The sequence below is a fragment of the Gossypium hirsutum genome, chromosome D08 (genome assembly GCF_007990345.1).
Source record: "Gossypium hirsutum isolate 1008001.06 chromosome D08, Gossypium_hirsutum_v2.1, whole genome shotgun sequence".
Lineage (NCBI taxonomy): Eukaryota > Viridiplantae > Streptophyta > Magnoliopsida > Malvales > Malvaceae > Gossypium > Gossypium hirsutum.
The window spans coordinates 34,377,311-34,393,340 of record NC_053444.1 but is presented as its reverse complement, the minus strand read 5'-3'; the positions used below and the strand labels follow the sequence as shown (position 1 = coordinate 34,393,340).

The window sequence follows — 16,030 nt, the reverse complement described above, 5'->3', positions numbered from 1 at the left end:
ATTCGTGTTAAAATTTTATATTTGTATCAATTTCACATTTTATTTTTAAAATAACTTTTATTAAAAAATTATATTTTTATATTTAATATATTTTTTAATTCTAAAATACATAATGACAAGAATCTAAAAATAAAAAAATAACTAAGTAAGCAAAGAAGATAACCAATATATAAAAAATTAATAAATAAATTATTAGCTTATGAAAGTTAATAAAAATTTTAATTAAAGTGGAAAAATTGTATTACGATAACAGTGAAGACGAGCTTGGTACTACTGGATAGAATAGACGCCAGTCTTTGCTTCTGATTCCTAGCTGTCAAAACTCAAACTGGTTGGTTGGTTTCCTCTTCTTCGCCAATTTCAATTCCCTCTGCCGTCTAGGGTTTTTCGTTTCTTCCTTCCTTCGCTTTCCGATCTCAATAATTGCTTTCACAATATATTTAACACATCCTCAATTTCATTGCAACGTAACAGCATGGTAATATCTCACTTTCATTGGAATTTGCTTTTCTTAATTCTAATGGATTTCCAATTTGACTGTTTATTGAATGTAATTCGGATTTGTTCTTTTTAAAAAGAATTTCCTGATTGGAGCTTTCAAGCCTGCATGTAATATCTCGATCACATTTTCCGACGGAAAATCTCGGAAGCAGGTATTCTTCTCGATCCTCTCAGGTGTAGAATCGTTCAAAAAGAAAATTAAAACTAGACTTTTATTTTTATTGTGATTATTAGTTAATTTTTCACGATTCATGTTGTGGAATCTGGATTATTGCGGTTTGATTAGGTCCCGATGAAAAAGGAAAATGGCAAAACGATTATGGTTTCGCTTTTCCAAAGTAAAGAAAGTATTGCTGGGAAGGTATTTATTAACTTATTTACTTTTAGAAAGATTTTAACAGATTAGGATCAGATCATTGAAGTCGTATTATATTCATAGCTTTGATGATTCATTTATCAACCCTAAACCTTTTGAAGAACTTCCTATTATCTGCCGCCTTCAGGTTTCCATAGAACCACTTCAAGGAAAGAAAATTGAACATCTTGGTGTTAAAGTTGAGCTCCTTGGTCAAATAGGTTCGTCCTTGCTCTTTGTTCACTGATTCAGTCCAAGCTTTAAATATCATTCTGACATGGTAACTGAATAAGACTGAACTTTTACGTGTATTCCTATTTCTTGTTGAAATGAAGTTAATGCTAACTTTGTTTTTTCTTTCCAGAGATGTATTTTGACAGAGGCAACTTTTATGATTTTACCTCCCTTGGTGCGTATATTTGTTTGCTCTGCCTGGAAACTGTTAGATGTTCTTTTAAATAAATTTCAGTGATTAGTTTTCATTAGATGCATGTGACAGAGATGCACAAAAGTTTATGATTTAGTTTTCTTGTTTATGATGTGCACAAAAATTTGGTTTATGCTAAGTTTTTGTAGATTGTTGATTGGTTTGTTTTGTTTGCCACTTTTATATTCTTGATATTTGCAGTACGTGAATTGGATGTTCCTGGGGATATATATGAAAGAAAAACGTATCCATTTGAATTTTCAACAGTTGAAATGCCATATGAAACTTATAACGGTGCAAATCTGCGGCTTAGGTATGGTACCCCCTGCACTAAATCTTTAAAGATAAAATTTTATCCACATCACTTTTAGTCAATTTGATTTGAGTATTTCCTTGATCACTTGATGTATGTTTGTTATGGGTTGTTAAGGCTTATAAATCAGTCGATTATCATAATAATAGTTCTTGGTACTTACCTCAGTAAAGCTTAGAAATCATTGAACAAAAAAATAAATAAAGCTTACAAATCACTCTGTTATTTATGTATTATTAAAAGATGTTTATTGTGGAGTTCTAAATAAAATTTTGTTTTGTTGGTCCGCATTTGAGGTTGATGATTTTGAGACTATAATTGGACTACCCATGTTAGAATTTGATTCGTTTCTTTTCTCAGGTATGTCCTGAAAGTGACAGTTAGTCGTAATTATGGTGGAAGCATAGTGGAATACCAGGACTTTATGGTAAGTGTTTTCATCTGCATCCTCTTCCTTTCATTATTTTTCTTTGCAAAATGAGTTTTATCTCCATTTCATTTCTCTTTTTCTTGCGCATTATGGAACCTCACTCTCAAATGCACTAGCAGGATTGTACAAATAAGTGTATCTAAGGTGTGCCATATAAGGGAGAACTTTAAACACTGCCTTACTGTGAAGAGTTGCTTTTCCCTTTTATTCCTGACATTATACTCATATACAAGAAAGCCAACATCAATCTATTTGGCCTTTCATTATGGTTTCAGGACATTTACTATATTGATCATTGTATATTGTTCACCATTGAGTTTCTTTTTCAGTGTTGTGATTGTAGCAACTTATCTTTTGCTTGGTTAATGTGTATGAGGTTCGAAATTATTCTCCACCTCCGTCAATCAACAATAGCATCAAAGTGAGTGCTTGTCATAATGTTAAGATAGTGCTTTTCATTGGTATCTTAACTGATTCTTATTAACATTAAATTTGTTCATTTTGAGATTTGTAATGAGTTCACACGGCTTATTTATTGATAATACTTAATTTTAACAAAACTCAATCCATTTGCAGATGGAAGTTGGAATTGAAGATTGCCTGCACATTGAGTTTGAGTATAATAAAAGCAAGTAAGATTAACATCTATGGATTGTGCTTAAACCTGGCATCATAAGTTGGCTTAGGTTTGTGTGGATTTAGGATTTAAGCTCGTCAGCTTAAACTATTATAAGTAGCAATTTTCCTAGTCGCTTTTTATCACGTAGGTTTTGATTAGACATTGTTGGAATCCAAATTGCTCAGGTATCATCTGAAAGATGTTATTATTGGTAAGATATATTTTCTTCTTGTGAGGATCAAAATTAAGAATATGGATCTTGAGATCAGGCGTCGAGAGTCAACTGGATCAGGAGCAAATACTCATGTTGAAACAGAAACGCTAGCTAAGTTTGAGTTGATGGATGGTGCTCCAGTCCGAGGTTTGCTTGTAACTTAAGATTTCTTGCATATTATAAGATCTGAGTTGTGTTTTCTTTTGGAAGGATATGTAGTTAGGCAAACTTTTAGTTTTGATGCCTCAGATACTTCAATTGCTACAGATATATATCATTTTCCTTTAGCATAGTGCTCACAATCATGTGCTTGGTATTGAAGGTGAATCAATTCCAATCAGGCTGTTTCTTAGTCCATATGAACTGACTCCAACTTATCGCAACATCAACAACAAATTCAGTGTGAAGTATTACTTGAATCTTGTTCTGGTGGACGAAGAAGATCGTCGATATTTCAAACAGCAGGAAATTGCGATATATAGGCAGCAGGATTCCTGATTAAGCATCATACATATGTAAACTTGGAATTCCATCAGTAAAGGAGAACAAATGATTAACTGCCTTGCGACACCTCCATAAAGCGTTGAAGCTTAGGGTTAAAACTATCTGAACATAGGGTTGTTTCTTTTGAAGGGCTATAGTGTTTCTTTTCTTTTTTGTGTAGACTATGATTTATTGCAGCTTTGACTCGGAAATGGTCAATGGTGTACATGATTCATGTGTTATTCAGGGGAATATAGTTGCTGTTTCCTACAGTCGTCACTAGGCATGAATCATGATCAATTTTGTTTCCCTTGTTGATTTTTTTGTGTGATTCCAATGTTGATGAGCGCTTGTCATCAATGATTCAGTGATTTCCTTATTCTGAATTATATACATTATGGTTCATTTATTATAACCTAGCTGTCCATGGTTGCTGTTATTCCTAAGCGATTTCTATTCTGTTCATATAATAATGCTGGTGTAGTGTTTTTCTTCGTGAAACTGGCTCAAGCTATCTGATTTACCGCCTTGACTTCTCAATTTCAAGATAAACCGCCTCTTCCCTTCTCAAAGGAGGCTATATTGACTCTGAATAAAATACAATTATTATCATTTATTAAAGATAACTTCATCGATCATGTGAGAGAGAGAGCAAACAGTAATGGTATTCTACTGAAGCTACTGTGAAGTCACTTAGCTATACATGGGAGATGTAGGCGATCGTGGGTGAAGCATGGTGGGTGCTCATGGCAGAAGTTTCCACTGCAACGATTCCCTGATCTGTTCTATAATTCATCTCACCTTCAAATTCTTTAATGCCTGAATTGTTCGTACCAGAGATTCCTTGGTAGGTGGCATTTCTTTTTATTGTTTGTTTCATTCTCATTTTCATATCATGAATGTGGTTAACGTCGTGAATGTTTGCAAAGGTGGTGGAGAATCTTGATACCGTCGATGTTTGGGGAGAATTTATGTTAATTTTCAAGACTTGAAACAATGGAAAGATAGGGAAAATACGTCTTCAGTATGAGAAAAAAAAACCCATTAGAACATTATTTTTAGTTCGGTAGCATAAATACGAAAGAAACCAACAGCTGGTACAATGGTCAACCTCTACAAATCCAGCAAGTAAACTTCAAAAACATTACAATACCTAATCTGATACAAGCTGGCTGGCAAAATACATCATGGTTCACAGTTTGCAGGTTCATTGCCAACCTACTAAACATTAAAAAAAAATACCACCAACTATTCTTTGAGTTCTTAGGTATAAATCTCAGACATCTAACACTCGAGTTTTTTCTTGGAGAGTCAGAGCTTTCTTCTCAGGAATTCAAATCTAGTCCTTGAGACCACGTTAGTCCAAAACCCAACCATTTGCTTTTTAGATTTGCAATACATAATGTTAGCTAGCAAACAAGCGGACTCAGATTAGGCTTACTTTGGATTCGGATTTTTTCGAGTTTGAATTTTTTCAGGTTTGGATTAGCTTAGGCTTGAGTTTTTTTGGGCTCAAGACCTTTTAGACTCGGATTTTTCGAATTCGGGCTCGGATCAAGCCAGGGGCTCTGACGGATTCAAATAATATTGAATTTTATAAGTTAAAAATAATTCAATTTTGAATGTAATAATTCATGTTACTTTTATACGATATTTCTAATTCAAAAGCAAAAAGAGCTCTATCATATATAATGAACTGCTACTCTAGGTTCTCACAAAAGAGAATCGTTTCTTTCAATATTCACTCACTGTTCGTTAATAACCCTAGTGATTGTATCTAGTATGCGTATTCTGATAGAAAATAAAATATTCAATTGATTTTTCATCGAATGACTATTCATCTATTGTACTTTCATGGAAATACAAGCAAAAAAGCTCTATGGAAAAATCATGGTTCAATTTGGTCTTGTCTAAGGGAGAATTAGAATACAGATGTGGGCTAAGTAAATCAATGGATAGCCGCCTTGGTCCTGTTGAAAATACTACTGTAAACGAAGACCCTATTAGAAATGATACGGATAAAAGCATTCATGATTACTGCTACTCTAGGTTCTCACAAAAGAGAATCGTTTCTTTCAATATTCACTCACTGTTCATTAATAACCCTAGTGATTGTATCTAGTATGCGTATTCTGATAGAAAATAAAATATTCAATTGATTTTTCATCGAATGACTATTCATCTACTGCACTTTCATGAAAATACAAGCAAAAAAGCTCTATGGAAAAATCATGGTTCAATTTGGTCTTGTCTAAGGGAGAATTAGAATACAGATGTGGGCTAAGTAAATCAACGGATAGCCGCCTTGGTCCTGTTGAAAATACTACTATAAACGAAGACCCGATTAGAAATGATACAGATAAAAACATTCATGATTGTAGTGACAGCTCTAGTTATTATAGTAAGGTTGATCATTTAGTTGACGTCAAAGACATTCGAAATTTCATTTCTAATGATACCTTTTAAATTAGGGATAGTAACCGGGACCGTTATTCCATATATTTTGATAGTGAAAATCAAATTTTTGAGCTTAACAATGATCATTCTTTTTTGAGTGAACTAGAAAGTTTTTTTTTTATAGTTATCATAATTCTAGTTATATGAATAATAGACAACACAATTCAAATTTGTCTTGTAAAAAACATAAATTAGATATATTTAATAAATTTATTTTATTTAAAATAATTAAAGTGCTTATTGTATGTAAATTTTGTCATTCTATGATATTATATGAATTAACAAAAATATCTGTTATTGTTCACTATTATATTATATTAACCATTGAATAAGTTTTAGCTTTCTTATTAAATTTATAAAATATTCTAAAATATTTATTCCAAAACTCAAATATATTATACTAAACTCAAACCCAAACAATATACTCCTTATTACCCAAACTCAAAATAAAATAATTATAACCAAAACTATCTCTAAGTGTGACTATAACAACCCATTTTCAGTGAAATCGGAACAGTGGTTTCGGGACCACAAATCTGATGAGTAAATTATTATTTTATTTTATTTTAATCTTACAGGATTATATTTGGGTCATATTAAAATTTTGTTAAGAAATTTTGATGTTTGCATGATAAATTAAGTGAAAAGAACTAAATTGTAAAAAGTGTAAAAGTGGAATTCTATTAGTTAAAAGGGCTAAATGACTATGAAAATGAAATAAAATGGACTGAAATGGTAATTAGACCATTTGTATGGTTAGTGGATGTTTATGGTATGGCTTTGATGAAATTAATAAAGTTTTTAAAGGTTAAAAAGGTAATTAAGTAATTAAAACCTAAAACAAAAGAAAGAAAAATAAGTATCATCTTCATTTCTTCTTCCTCAACTGAATTTCCCCATTAAAGATAGGGCTAGTTTTGTCCAAGCTTCCTTTAGTGTATGTAAGTGTTTTCAAGCCCCGTTTTTAATGATTTTTATGTTTTTGAGGTCGTTTTAGCTTAATCTAGCTAGTCCGGGGGTCAATTAGTAAAGTTGTTAAAGGTTGAGGGTTATGTCATGAATGTTCTTAAATGCTTTTTGATGTTAATTGATAGATTATGAATCTTTGTTGAGAAATAAAAAAGTTTTGTAAAGTGATTTTTGATGAAATTTGCATTTAGGGATTGATTTGTAAAAATGGTAAAAATTGATGTTAAATTTATGAAATGATGGTTTATTTGGGTTGATATAAGTCCCTAACAAATTATTTTAGCTTGAATGAGGGATTAAAATGCTTAGATTCCAATTTATGAGCTTAAGGACTAAATTGTGAAAAGTTAAAATATTAGGGGCAAAATAGTAATTTTGCATAAATATGAAATGTGGACTAAATTGTATACTATAAGTATTAAGTGGATTGAAATTGTCTATTTAGATCAAGATAAACCACATACGGACCTAGATCTAGGCGAAACAAAAGCTTCGGATTAGCTCGATTTACCTTCACATCCCTAATAGTCGAGGTAAGTTCGTATAAACAATTATCGTATTAATGTTGTTTAATTTGAATGTTTACTATGTTATTTTAATGTAAATGGATCGATGTATAATCATATTAATGCTATGATGAATTGTTGAATGCTGAGTCCCAATTGAACCTTAGGAATTCGTAAGATACAAATGACTTGTCATTAGGGATTTCATGTTTCGGGTGCTCGTCTTAAATGTCCTATCGATGACTAAGGTCCTACATTTTTTTCAGATACTCCACAGATTGTGTTAGCAGCTTCATGTAGCTTACATTCTAACCCATAGCTCGTGTGAGCAGACCCATTCACAGCTCGTGTGAGCAATGATGTAAAGGAAAGGAAATGAAATGGTAAGTGTTCAAATGAAATGGTAAGTGTTCTAACCCATATCATGAACTTATGAAAGGGAATGTTGATTTAAATGATGTGAATAAATGTGTATATTACTTGTTATGGATGAATTCATTGGAACCATGTATAAATGAACTAACTTGTGTATTTTATGATGTTGTATAGGCATTATGCCAAGCTTATGGTTTAGTTGGTATTACAATTGTGCTATTTACATTATGAAATTGAAATGGTAATTTTATTTAAGTTATACGAGCTTACTAAGCATTAATTCTTACGTAGTTATTTCCCATGTCTTATAGATTAACGGAAGCTTAATCGATTTGGAAGCTCGTCACACTATCAAGCATAAATATCGGTAGTTTTTGAATGTTTTGGCCAAGGTTATAATTGCATGTATAGGTGGACTTGTAGTGGTATTTAGTTGAATGTTTAGTTGATGGTTTGGTATGTATAAGTTGTGTAAGTTAACTTTGTTGGTACATTTGATGCCTTGCTAGTTTGTGTCATTGTGGCTATCTTATGTTGCATGTTTTGAATTGGTATGATTATGGTCAAGTTATGGTATGTTTTGGAAAGTATTGAACTAGATATTGATGTTTGAAATTAGGTAAAGTTTATATGTTTAGGTAAGTTTTGATGACTGCATTTGAGGTGCCTTTGAATGGCATATTGGTTAGTTGAATTAGGACTTTTGGAATGGCAAATAAATGTATGTTTTGGCATGGTTTGGTGCCTTGAAAATATGCACAAATGACCTAAGTGTTCATGCATGAAATGGTATAGGAAATGGCTTGATTTTAGGAAAATTTAAGTCCACACAGCCTGAGACACAGACGTGTGACTCAGCCGTGTGTTATGGCCTGGCGACACGGCCTTGTGTCATATAAGAGTTCCTTTGTATGTAAGTCAGTGAGTTACACGACCTGGCACACGGGCATCTGGGGCAAATTAGAGAGTTACGCAGCCTGACATACGGGTGTGTGGGGTAACTCAGAGAGTAACACGGCCTGGCATATGGGCGTGCGACCTTACTCAGAGAGTTACATGGGCGAGGACATGGACTGAGACATGCCGGTGTGTCCCTAGTTTAAAGGTTACATGACTTGAGACACAGGCGTGTGTCTCAACTGTGTGGGGCACACAGTCGTGTGACCCCTATTTCCAAAGTTTTGTAACTTTTTCTTAGACTTTTCAAATAATTTCAATTTGGTCCCGAATTATTTTTAAAGTATTTCTAAGGTCTCGAGGGCTCAATTTAGGGACAAAATGTGCATGCATGATTGGTTTATGATATGTTTATGATAGTGTATGAAATTTATGTTTAAATGTTCCGTTTGTACGGTAATACTCTGCAACCCTAATCCAAAGACGGATACATGTTAAGGGTGTTACAGTGAGTTTAGGCAACTCCATATCGTTTAAAACACCAGATAAAGAACGCATTTGTGGCAACACTTTGGACAAGAAAGCCTTTATGGAAAAAATCTGGACAAGAAAGCCTTTGTGAGTACTGAATGTTAAGGAACACTTTTGTGGCAAAAATCTAGGCAGGAAAGCCTTTGCGGCGAGTATTGAATGTTAAGGAATGTTTTTGTGGAAAACCTCTAGATAGGAAAGCCTTTGTGGCGAGTACTGAATGTTAAGGAACGCCTTTGTGGCAAAACTCTGGACATGAAAGCCTTTGTGGTGAGTATTGAATGTTAAGGAACACCTTTATGGAAAAACTTAGGGAAGGTAAGCCTATTTTGGCGAACCTTTGCAAGGAAATGCCTCTATGACAAATCTCTGAGCATAGAAGCCCTTGTAGCTATCTTTGAAAAGGATCGCCTTAATGGCGTAGTCTAAAAAATAATTGTTGTGCTAACCATTTGAAAGAAAGGCCTTTGTGGCAGACTCTGAACGAAGAGAAAGGAATCCATGGAAAATTTTAAAGGAAAAGTTTTGTATAAAGTGTTAAGGTGAACCCCGTATGGTATCAAGGTAAGGACAGAGAAGCTTGAGTCTGCCAGTGTAAGTGGCGAGCCAAGAGTATCCTATCTGTAAGGTCCTCTAAAGTGGGAATGGTTAAAGGAGTCATGAAAGGTAAGTTATGATCTTAGCATTTAATGTGACACCTATGGCAAGATGAATGGAACCTTAGAGATGTATCTGTCAAAGATAAATCGAAGAAAGGATACAAGAAGATAGAAGAAAATAGAGTTTTCGAACATGATTCAGGTAAAAGAAGGTTTACTCACTAAGTTCGCATGAACTTACTTCTGTGCTTTTATATCATAGGTAAGCAAAGATGGGACTATGCTAGGAGAGACAATGCCAGGGCTATGCCAAGGGTGTGGCGAGTTGGGCTGTTATGCATACACAGCGAGCTTGGGCTGGCGTGATCAAGTCTGATGGGAATAATGTAAGCAACTGAGAGAATCATTTATAAGGCTTAGGATTATATATAGTCCATGTCAGTGATATGGTCAAGCTAGTGATAGAACCTAGAAATAAATTATTAGAATTATGTAACTAAGTCATACTATCATTATGTAAAGCCAATCATGGTTAATGTAATTATATATTGTGCCTTATATGCAAATTCAGTTAAAAGATCTGCCAATTGAGTTGTAAAATTTATGAGTCAGCAAAAATTCTAAAATGGAAAATGTAACACTCGAGATTCATATCCAGTGAATCGGATCGGGTTTAGGGCGTTACACACCCACCATTTTCTTGCATTGTTTTTTCACTTTCATGTAAAACTACCTTATAGAAACCATATTTAAACCAAAACTCATCTCTATTCTCTTTATCCACATACCTAGGGTTTGAGCTTTAGTGTGGGAAGGTTGAGCTAGAGAGAGAAGATAGAGCTTTTGGTAAGAGTTCATGATATCTTAGCATTCCATCATCTTAATTCATGTTTAAATGCTTTGGAATGGTTCTTGAGCCATTATTATGATTAATAAATGTTATTTTAATATTTTCTGAAAATTGTTGATTTTGGTTTCTAAAAAGGGAAAGGAAAAAAGTGATGGATTGAAGGCCTTAGAGAAGCCCCAATCCATTTTGTTACTTTTGGGAAAGGCAAGTTATCATGGAACTTATTATACTTTCATGTTTTTGTGTATACTAATTATTTTAATGTATTTACTGTATTATTTGAATGTGAAATTATGGTAGGAAGATCAATATAGTTAATATGATAGGCAAGATAGCATGAAAACATGGTTATTACTTTAAAAGGTATATTTATTGGTTTTGATAATAAGAAATTTGAAATAGGATTTTACATGTGTACAATAACATGGTTGACAAGCATAATGTGAATAAATGTTGGGATCATGAGCTATGTAAAGTGGAAAACATGAATGCCTAGGAACGTTCTAAATTTAGACAAATGAACTTGTTGTAAATTTTGACTAGATATTTGTGACCATGTAAACTTGGTAGAAATGTTAGGATATAGTTGACATGCCAATTTGGGTCATACGCACATTTATTGTAACAGTCCGTTTTCAGTGAAATCGGAACAGTGGTTTTGGGACCACAAATTTGAAATTGAAAAAAAATATTTATTATTATTTTATTGCCTACAGTATAACAGTATCACCGTATAAAAAATTTCGTTAAGAAATTTTACCATTTACATGCTTAATTTGATAAAAAGGACTAAATCGCGTAAAGTGAAAAAGTTGAGTTCTAATAGCTAAAGGTATTAAATAGCTATATAATTATAAAGTGAAGGTCCTTATATGGTAATTAGACCATTAGAGTTGATAGTGGATTTTAATGGTTTGGCATTATTGAAATTTGAATGAATTATTAAGGTTAATTTTGGGAATTAGTAATTAAAGTTATAATTAATTAAATAAAACAAACTATTATCATCCATTATCATCATCTTCCACCGAATTTGAAGAGAAAACCTAGCCATAGAAGCTTGAAGTTTCGGCAAGCTTATTTTGCTCAATTAGGTATGCATTTTTGTCCCATTTTTTTATGATTTCTATTTCCGGGATCATTATAGCTTAATCTAGCTAGCCCGGGGACTAATTTGTGAAATTGTTAAACTATTAGCGTTTTACCATTGATGCATGTATATGAGTTTTGAAGTTTGATGTTAGAAATTGAATGGTTGTTGTTAGATAAACAACTTTTGTAAAGAGATTTTTGATGAAATTGTCAATTAGGGGTTAAATTGAAAAATGTGATAAATTCATGGTATAATTTGTGAATTTATGAAATATGTGGGCTACTATAAGTTTTTATAATAATCGGCTAGGCTTGGGTAGGGGTAAAATTGCATGAATTTAATTTTCCGAGCCTAGGGATTAAATTGCAAGGAAATTAAAAGTATAGGGGTAAAATGGTAATTTTTCCAAAAATATGTTTTGGATTAAATTGAATTAATTATATGTTGAATTGAATTAAATTTATCCGTATAGATCCAGTTAGACCTCGTACGGAGTTAGATCGGGGCAAAGAGAAAGTCTCAGATTAATCGACTTCGTATCTACGTATACTCGCCGAGGATTGAAATATATATAATGTTATAAAATGTCCTACATAATTATCGAGCCCCGTTTGAACCATAGGAATTCGTAGGATACAAATGACATGTCATTATTGTTACATGATTTGGTTGAGGTCCCACATGTGTTGCGGATACTCCACAGCTCGTGAGAGCATACTGATTTATAACTCGTAAGAGCATACCGATTTATAGCTTATGAGAGCATACCAATCTACAACTCGAGTCAGCATACCAATTCATAGCTCGTATGACGATACATGTACATGAATTGACGGATTACAGTTAATGAGCTAGCACACTATGTGTAAGCTATCCCGAGTATCCAACGGTATTCTAAATGGTTCAATGGGAAAAAATCTGATATGAAATGATATGAGTTCGATATGAATTATTATAGGTATACACATGAAATACTTGGAAATTATGTTACATGATATATAGAAATATGAAATGGATGATATTTGTATATGGAACTTGATTAATTGTTGAGCTCATCCATCATTATTGGTTCAGATATGTATTTACATGGCTAATATGGTTGGTGAATATGTTCTTAGGCATTTGGCCAAAATGTGTTGGGATATGCCTTGTACTTACCTATTACTTAATTAAATGGTAAGTTAAATTCTAAGTTATACGAACTTACTAAGTTTAAATGCTTACTCTATGTTATTATCCGTGTTTTATAGTAAATTAGAAGCTCATTCGGGTTGGAAGCTTTTCGAGCTTTATCACACTATCCACCGGCTCTTTTGGTACTTTTGGATATTTAATTTTTGTTATTATGGCATGTATAGGTATATTGGCTAATGTTGGCCTATATGTTTAGTTTTTGGAATGGCCATTTGTTTGACTTGTGTTTTGGTATTTTGATGATGGTATGAGTTTGGTTTTGGCATGTAAATATTAGATTTAATAAGGTTGATGGTTTGATCAATGTGGTTGAATGATGGAAGATGAAATGATAGATAAATATGCATAATTAATATGGCTTGTGACTTGTTGAGAATTGGTACTTTGTTTGAATAGCTTAAATGACTATTGATGTTAATTATAGAATGGCATTTTGGTACCAAATGGTTGTGTTTTGGTAAGTAAATTATTTGGTATGTATTGGTGCAAATGTGCATGTAAGTTAGTTGAGTATTTTGGACAAATAGAGTGCCTGATTGAACATATTTACATGTTGTCATTGAGGTGCCTAAGGGCATATTGGTTGTATGAAACTATACCATATGTATATGTCTTGTTTATGCTTGATTTGGATTCTTTATTATGGCTTGGTTATATATGCAAAGTTGGTTATAGGTACATGGCAAATTGGGTGAGAAAAATGGCTTGTAAAATTACCTATTTTTGTCCACACGGGTAGAGATACGGGCGTGTGTCTCAGCCGTGTGTGACACACAGCCAGGTGACACGGCCATGTGTCCCCTGTAGCTTTTAAAGGGTTGCAAGTCAGGCTGTTACATGGCCTAGCACACGGCCTGGCACACAGGCGTGTGAGGTTATTTCGAAGGGTACACGGCCTAGCACACGGGCGTGTGGCTTGGCTGTGTGACTAAGTCAGAGAGTTACACGGGGTGGGACACGGCCGTGTGTCCCTATTTTGAATGCCCATACAGCCTGAGACACGGGCGTGTTTCTTGACCGTGTGAGTCACACGGCCTAGCCATACGACCGTGTGGCCTCTGCAGTGTTGCAAATTTTTACTCTTTTTTGAAACATTGCCTGAGTTTCTGATTTAGTCCCGACTTGTTTCTATTGCGTATTTAGGGCCTCAAAGGCTCGTATAAGGGACAATATGTATGATTTGACTTGGTTTTAATATGCTTATTGATATGTTATGAAATGTTTGAAATTTTCTATCCGTTTGAATTGCAAACTCTGGTAATGCTCCGTAACTCTATTTCGGTGACGGATACGATTTAAGGGTGTTACATTTATGTAGGGTTATTATAGAGTTGAACTTACTAAGAAGTATTTGCTTATGCATTTTTTTGTGCATAGATTGTTGGTTCGGGGAGACTTGAAGCCTAGCTCAATTTGGGACATCACACTATCATTGTAACACCCTTAGTTTGTCCCAATCATCAGGAATGAGCTACATAATGCCATAGTACAAAACAAAACAATTACAAACCTTTAACAGATAATTAGAATCGAGAATCATTAAATATTATTATATTAGTCATTCAAAACAAATTTAAACCTTTTTCGAGCTTAATACGAGCTTTTGTGAGCTCTAAAGTTGACCCTAGAACGAGCAAGAACTAAATAGAAAAGTTTGAAACATATAGGCTTGACGTCGTAACGGGATGTTATCCACGTCATGACATCACTAAAATAGTATGTCACATCACGACGTTGGACCACTTGATGTCGGGATGTCACATTTTGTTGGCCGAAATTGCGACAAGAGACGATGAACGTCAGGACGCCACAATTTGTTTTGGCAAAAGTTTACCATTTGATGCTTGCTTCAGTTCCAAACTTTCAAATAGGCTAAAGAATGATTTTGGAAACATTTACACATGTTAAAAACCTATCAATTCCATACCAAAATACTTCCAATACATAACTTAAAATCACCTAATCAATCCACAAAACTAATATGCCACATTTGGCACCAAATCACAACAAAGCTAGGTATACCATTACATGTAATCAACCTTTCAATACCTCAATTCATATCATGCTCATTCTTGCATCCATAGATACTAAACATACATATTCCATTCACAACTTCCATACCATTCATTTAAAAACTAGTTCATACACACTTCACTTGCTTTAATTTCCAAACCATACATGTGAACCAAATGGCACCCAATTTGTAAACATAAGCAATTTGGAATAAGTGTTGATAACAAGTATGTCTCAAAACATACCTAACATTACAAATAACATGACACTACTACACACATGCCATATATAACCAAACTCAAATGATTTAAAGCCTACCGAATCAGGAGATGGATAGAGTGAACTCTTCGAGGATCTGATCGATACGTTCCGTAAGTCAAAATCTAAAAAAGAAGGAAAAGCGATAGAATAAGCATTACGAGATGCTTAGTAAGCTCATATAAATATAAACGGTTAACTTACCTCATATAACAAGTACATAGGCTAAATTGATGCATATAACAAAAATTACATAACATATCAAAGCACAATCACATTAAGGTGAGTTTAACTCACATTAGAACACATATAATTAAACTACTAATCATAGCAATTCATTTATTTAAAACCCACTTAATCCATCATTCAATCACATATGTATACTTAATCTCATTTTATTTATTGAATAAGTAACCATACTTATATACCTAGTCTATATTTAGATCATTCATTACTATCATATTTGAACATCAAATACATTTCATGTCTGAGCTAAATGTTTAAAAGGACCTCAGGTTGCTCATTCGAGATGAATATAGATATTAGTGTCAGGTTACTTGTCCGGGCTAAACCTTTATCAGCACATCAGATATTTGGCCACAGTTGTTTATACATGTAAAGTTACCTATCCGAGCTAAACCTATAAAACGACATTAGGTTACTTGCCCAAGCTAAACCCATGTCACATGTGTCTTCGAGTCCGCAACAAATGATGGATCTTGGAATCATCGAAAATCAACTTGTAACCATGTGTACAATACGTTTACAAAGTTTCATCAGAGTAATTCCATCGTGTAAGTTTATATTTAACCTTTTTTTTCAATTTAATCCAAATATCACCATTTAGTACTAAATTGTAACAATCCAAAGTTCAGTAGAATTTATATACATTCTCATAATATAAAATACATAAGAATCCAAACATCATTATGCCATATGAACTTAC

General features: G+C 33.4%; 1 protein-coding gene across 2 annotated transcripts; it reads left to right on the top strand.

The window, feature by feature from the left end:
• Positions 1-243: 243 nt before the first annotated feature.
• On the top strand, positions 244-3,781 carry LOC121219794 (vacuolar protein sorting-associated protein 26A). 2 transcript variants are annotated; one of them, XM_041098127.1, is made up of 11 exons: positions 244-478; positions 579-653; positions 788-862; positions 1,005-1,077; positions 1,221-1,265; positions 1,485-1,596; positions 1,957-2,023; positions 2,403-2,447; positions 2,603-2,658; positions 2,831-3,006; positions 3,182-3,781. In XM_041098127.1, exons 1-11 carry the CDS (start codon positions 476-478, stop codon positions 3,355-3,357), a joined length of 903 nt encoding a protein of 300 aa, XP_040954061.1. In that variant the 5' UTR covers positions 244-475; the 3' UTR covers positions 3,358-3,781. The 2 variants fall into 2 exon arrangements, with proteins under 2 accessions (XP_040954061.1, XP_040954062.1); XM_041098128.1 differs by lacking the exon at positions 2,831-3,006 and having other exon boundaries at positions 256-478; positions 2,356-2,447.
• Positions 3,782-16,030: the final 12,249 nt, after the last annotated feature.

What these genes read in the sequence shown, in the direction of transcription:
- LOC121219794 (XM_041098127.1), top strand. An exon ending in ACGGAAAATCTCGGAAGCAG is followed by an intron (nt 654 to 787) that starts GTATTCTTCTCG and finishes CGGTTTGATTAG; the next exon opens with GTCCCGATGAAAAAGGAAAA. An exon ending in TTTGAGTATAATAAAAGCAA is followed by an intron (nt 2,659 to 2,830) that starts GTAAGATTAACA and finishes CAAATTGCTCAG; the next exon opens with GTATCATCTGAAAGATGTTA.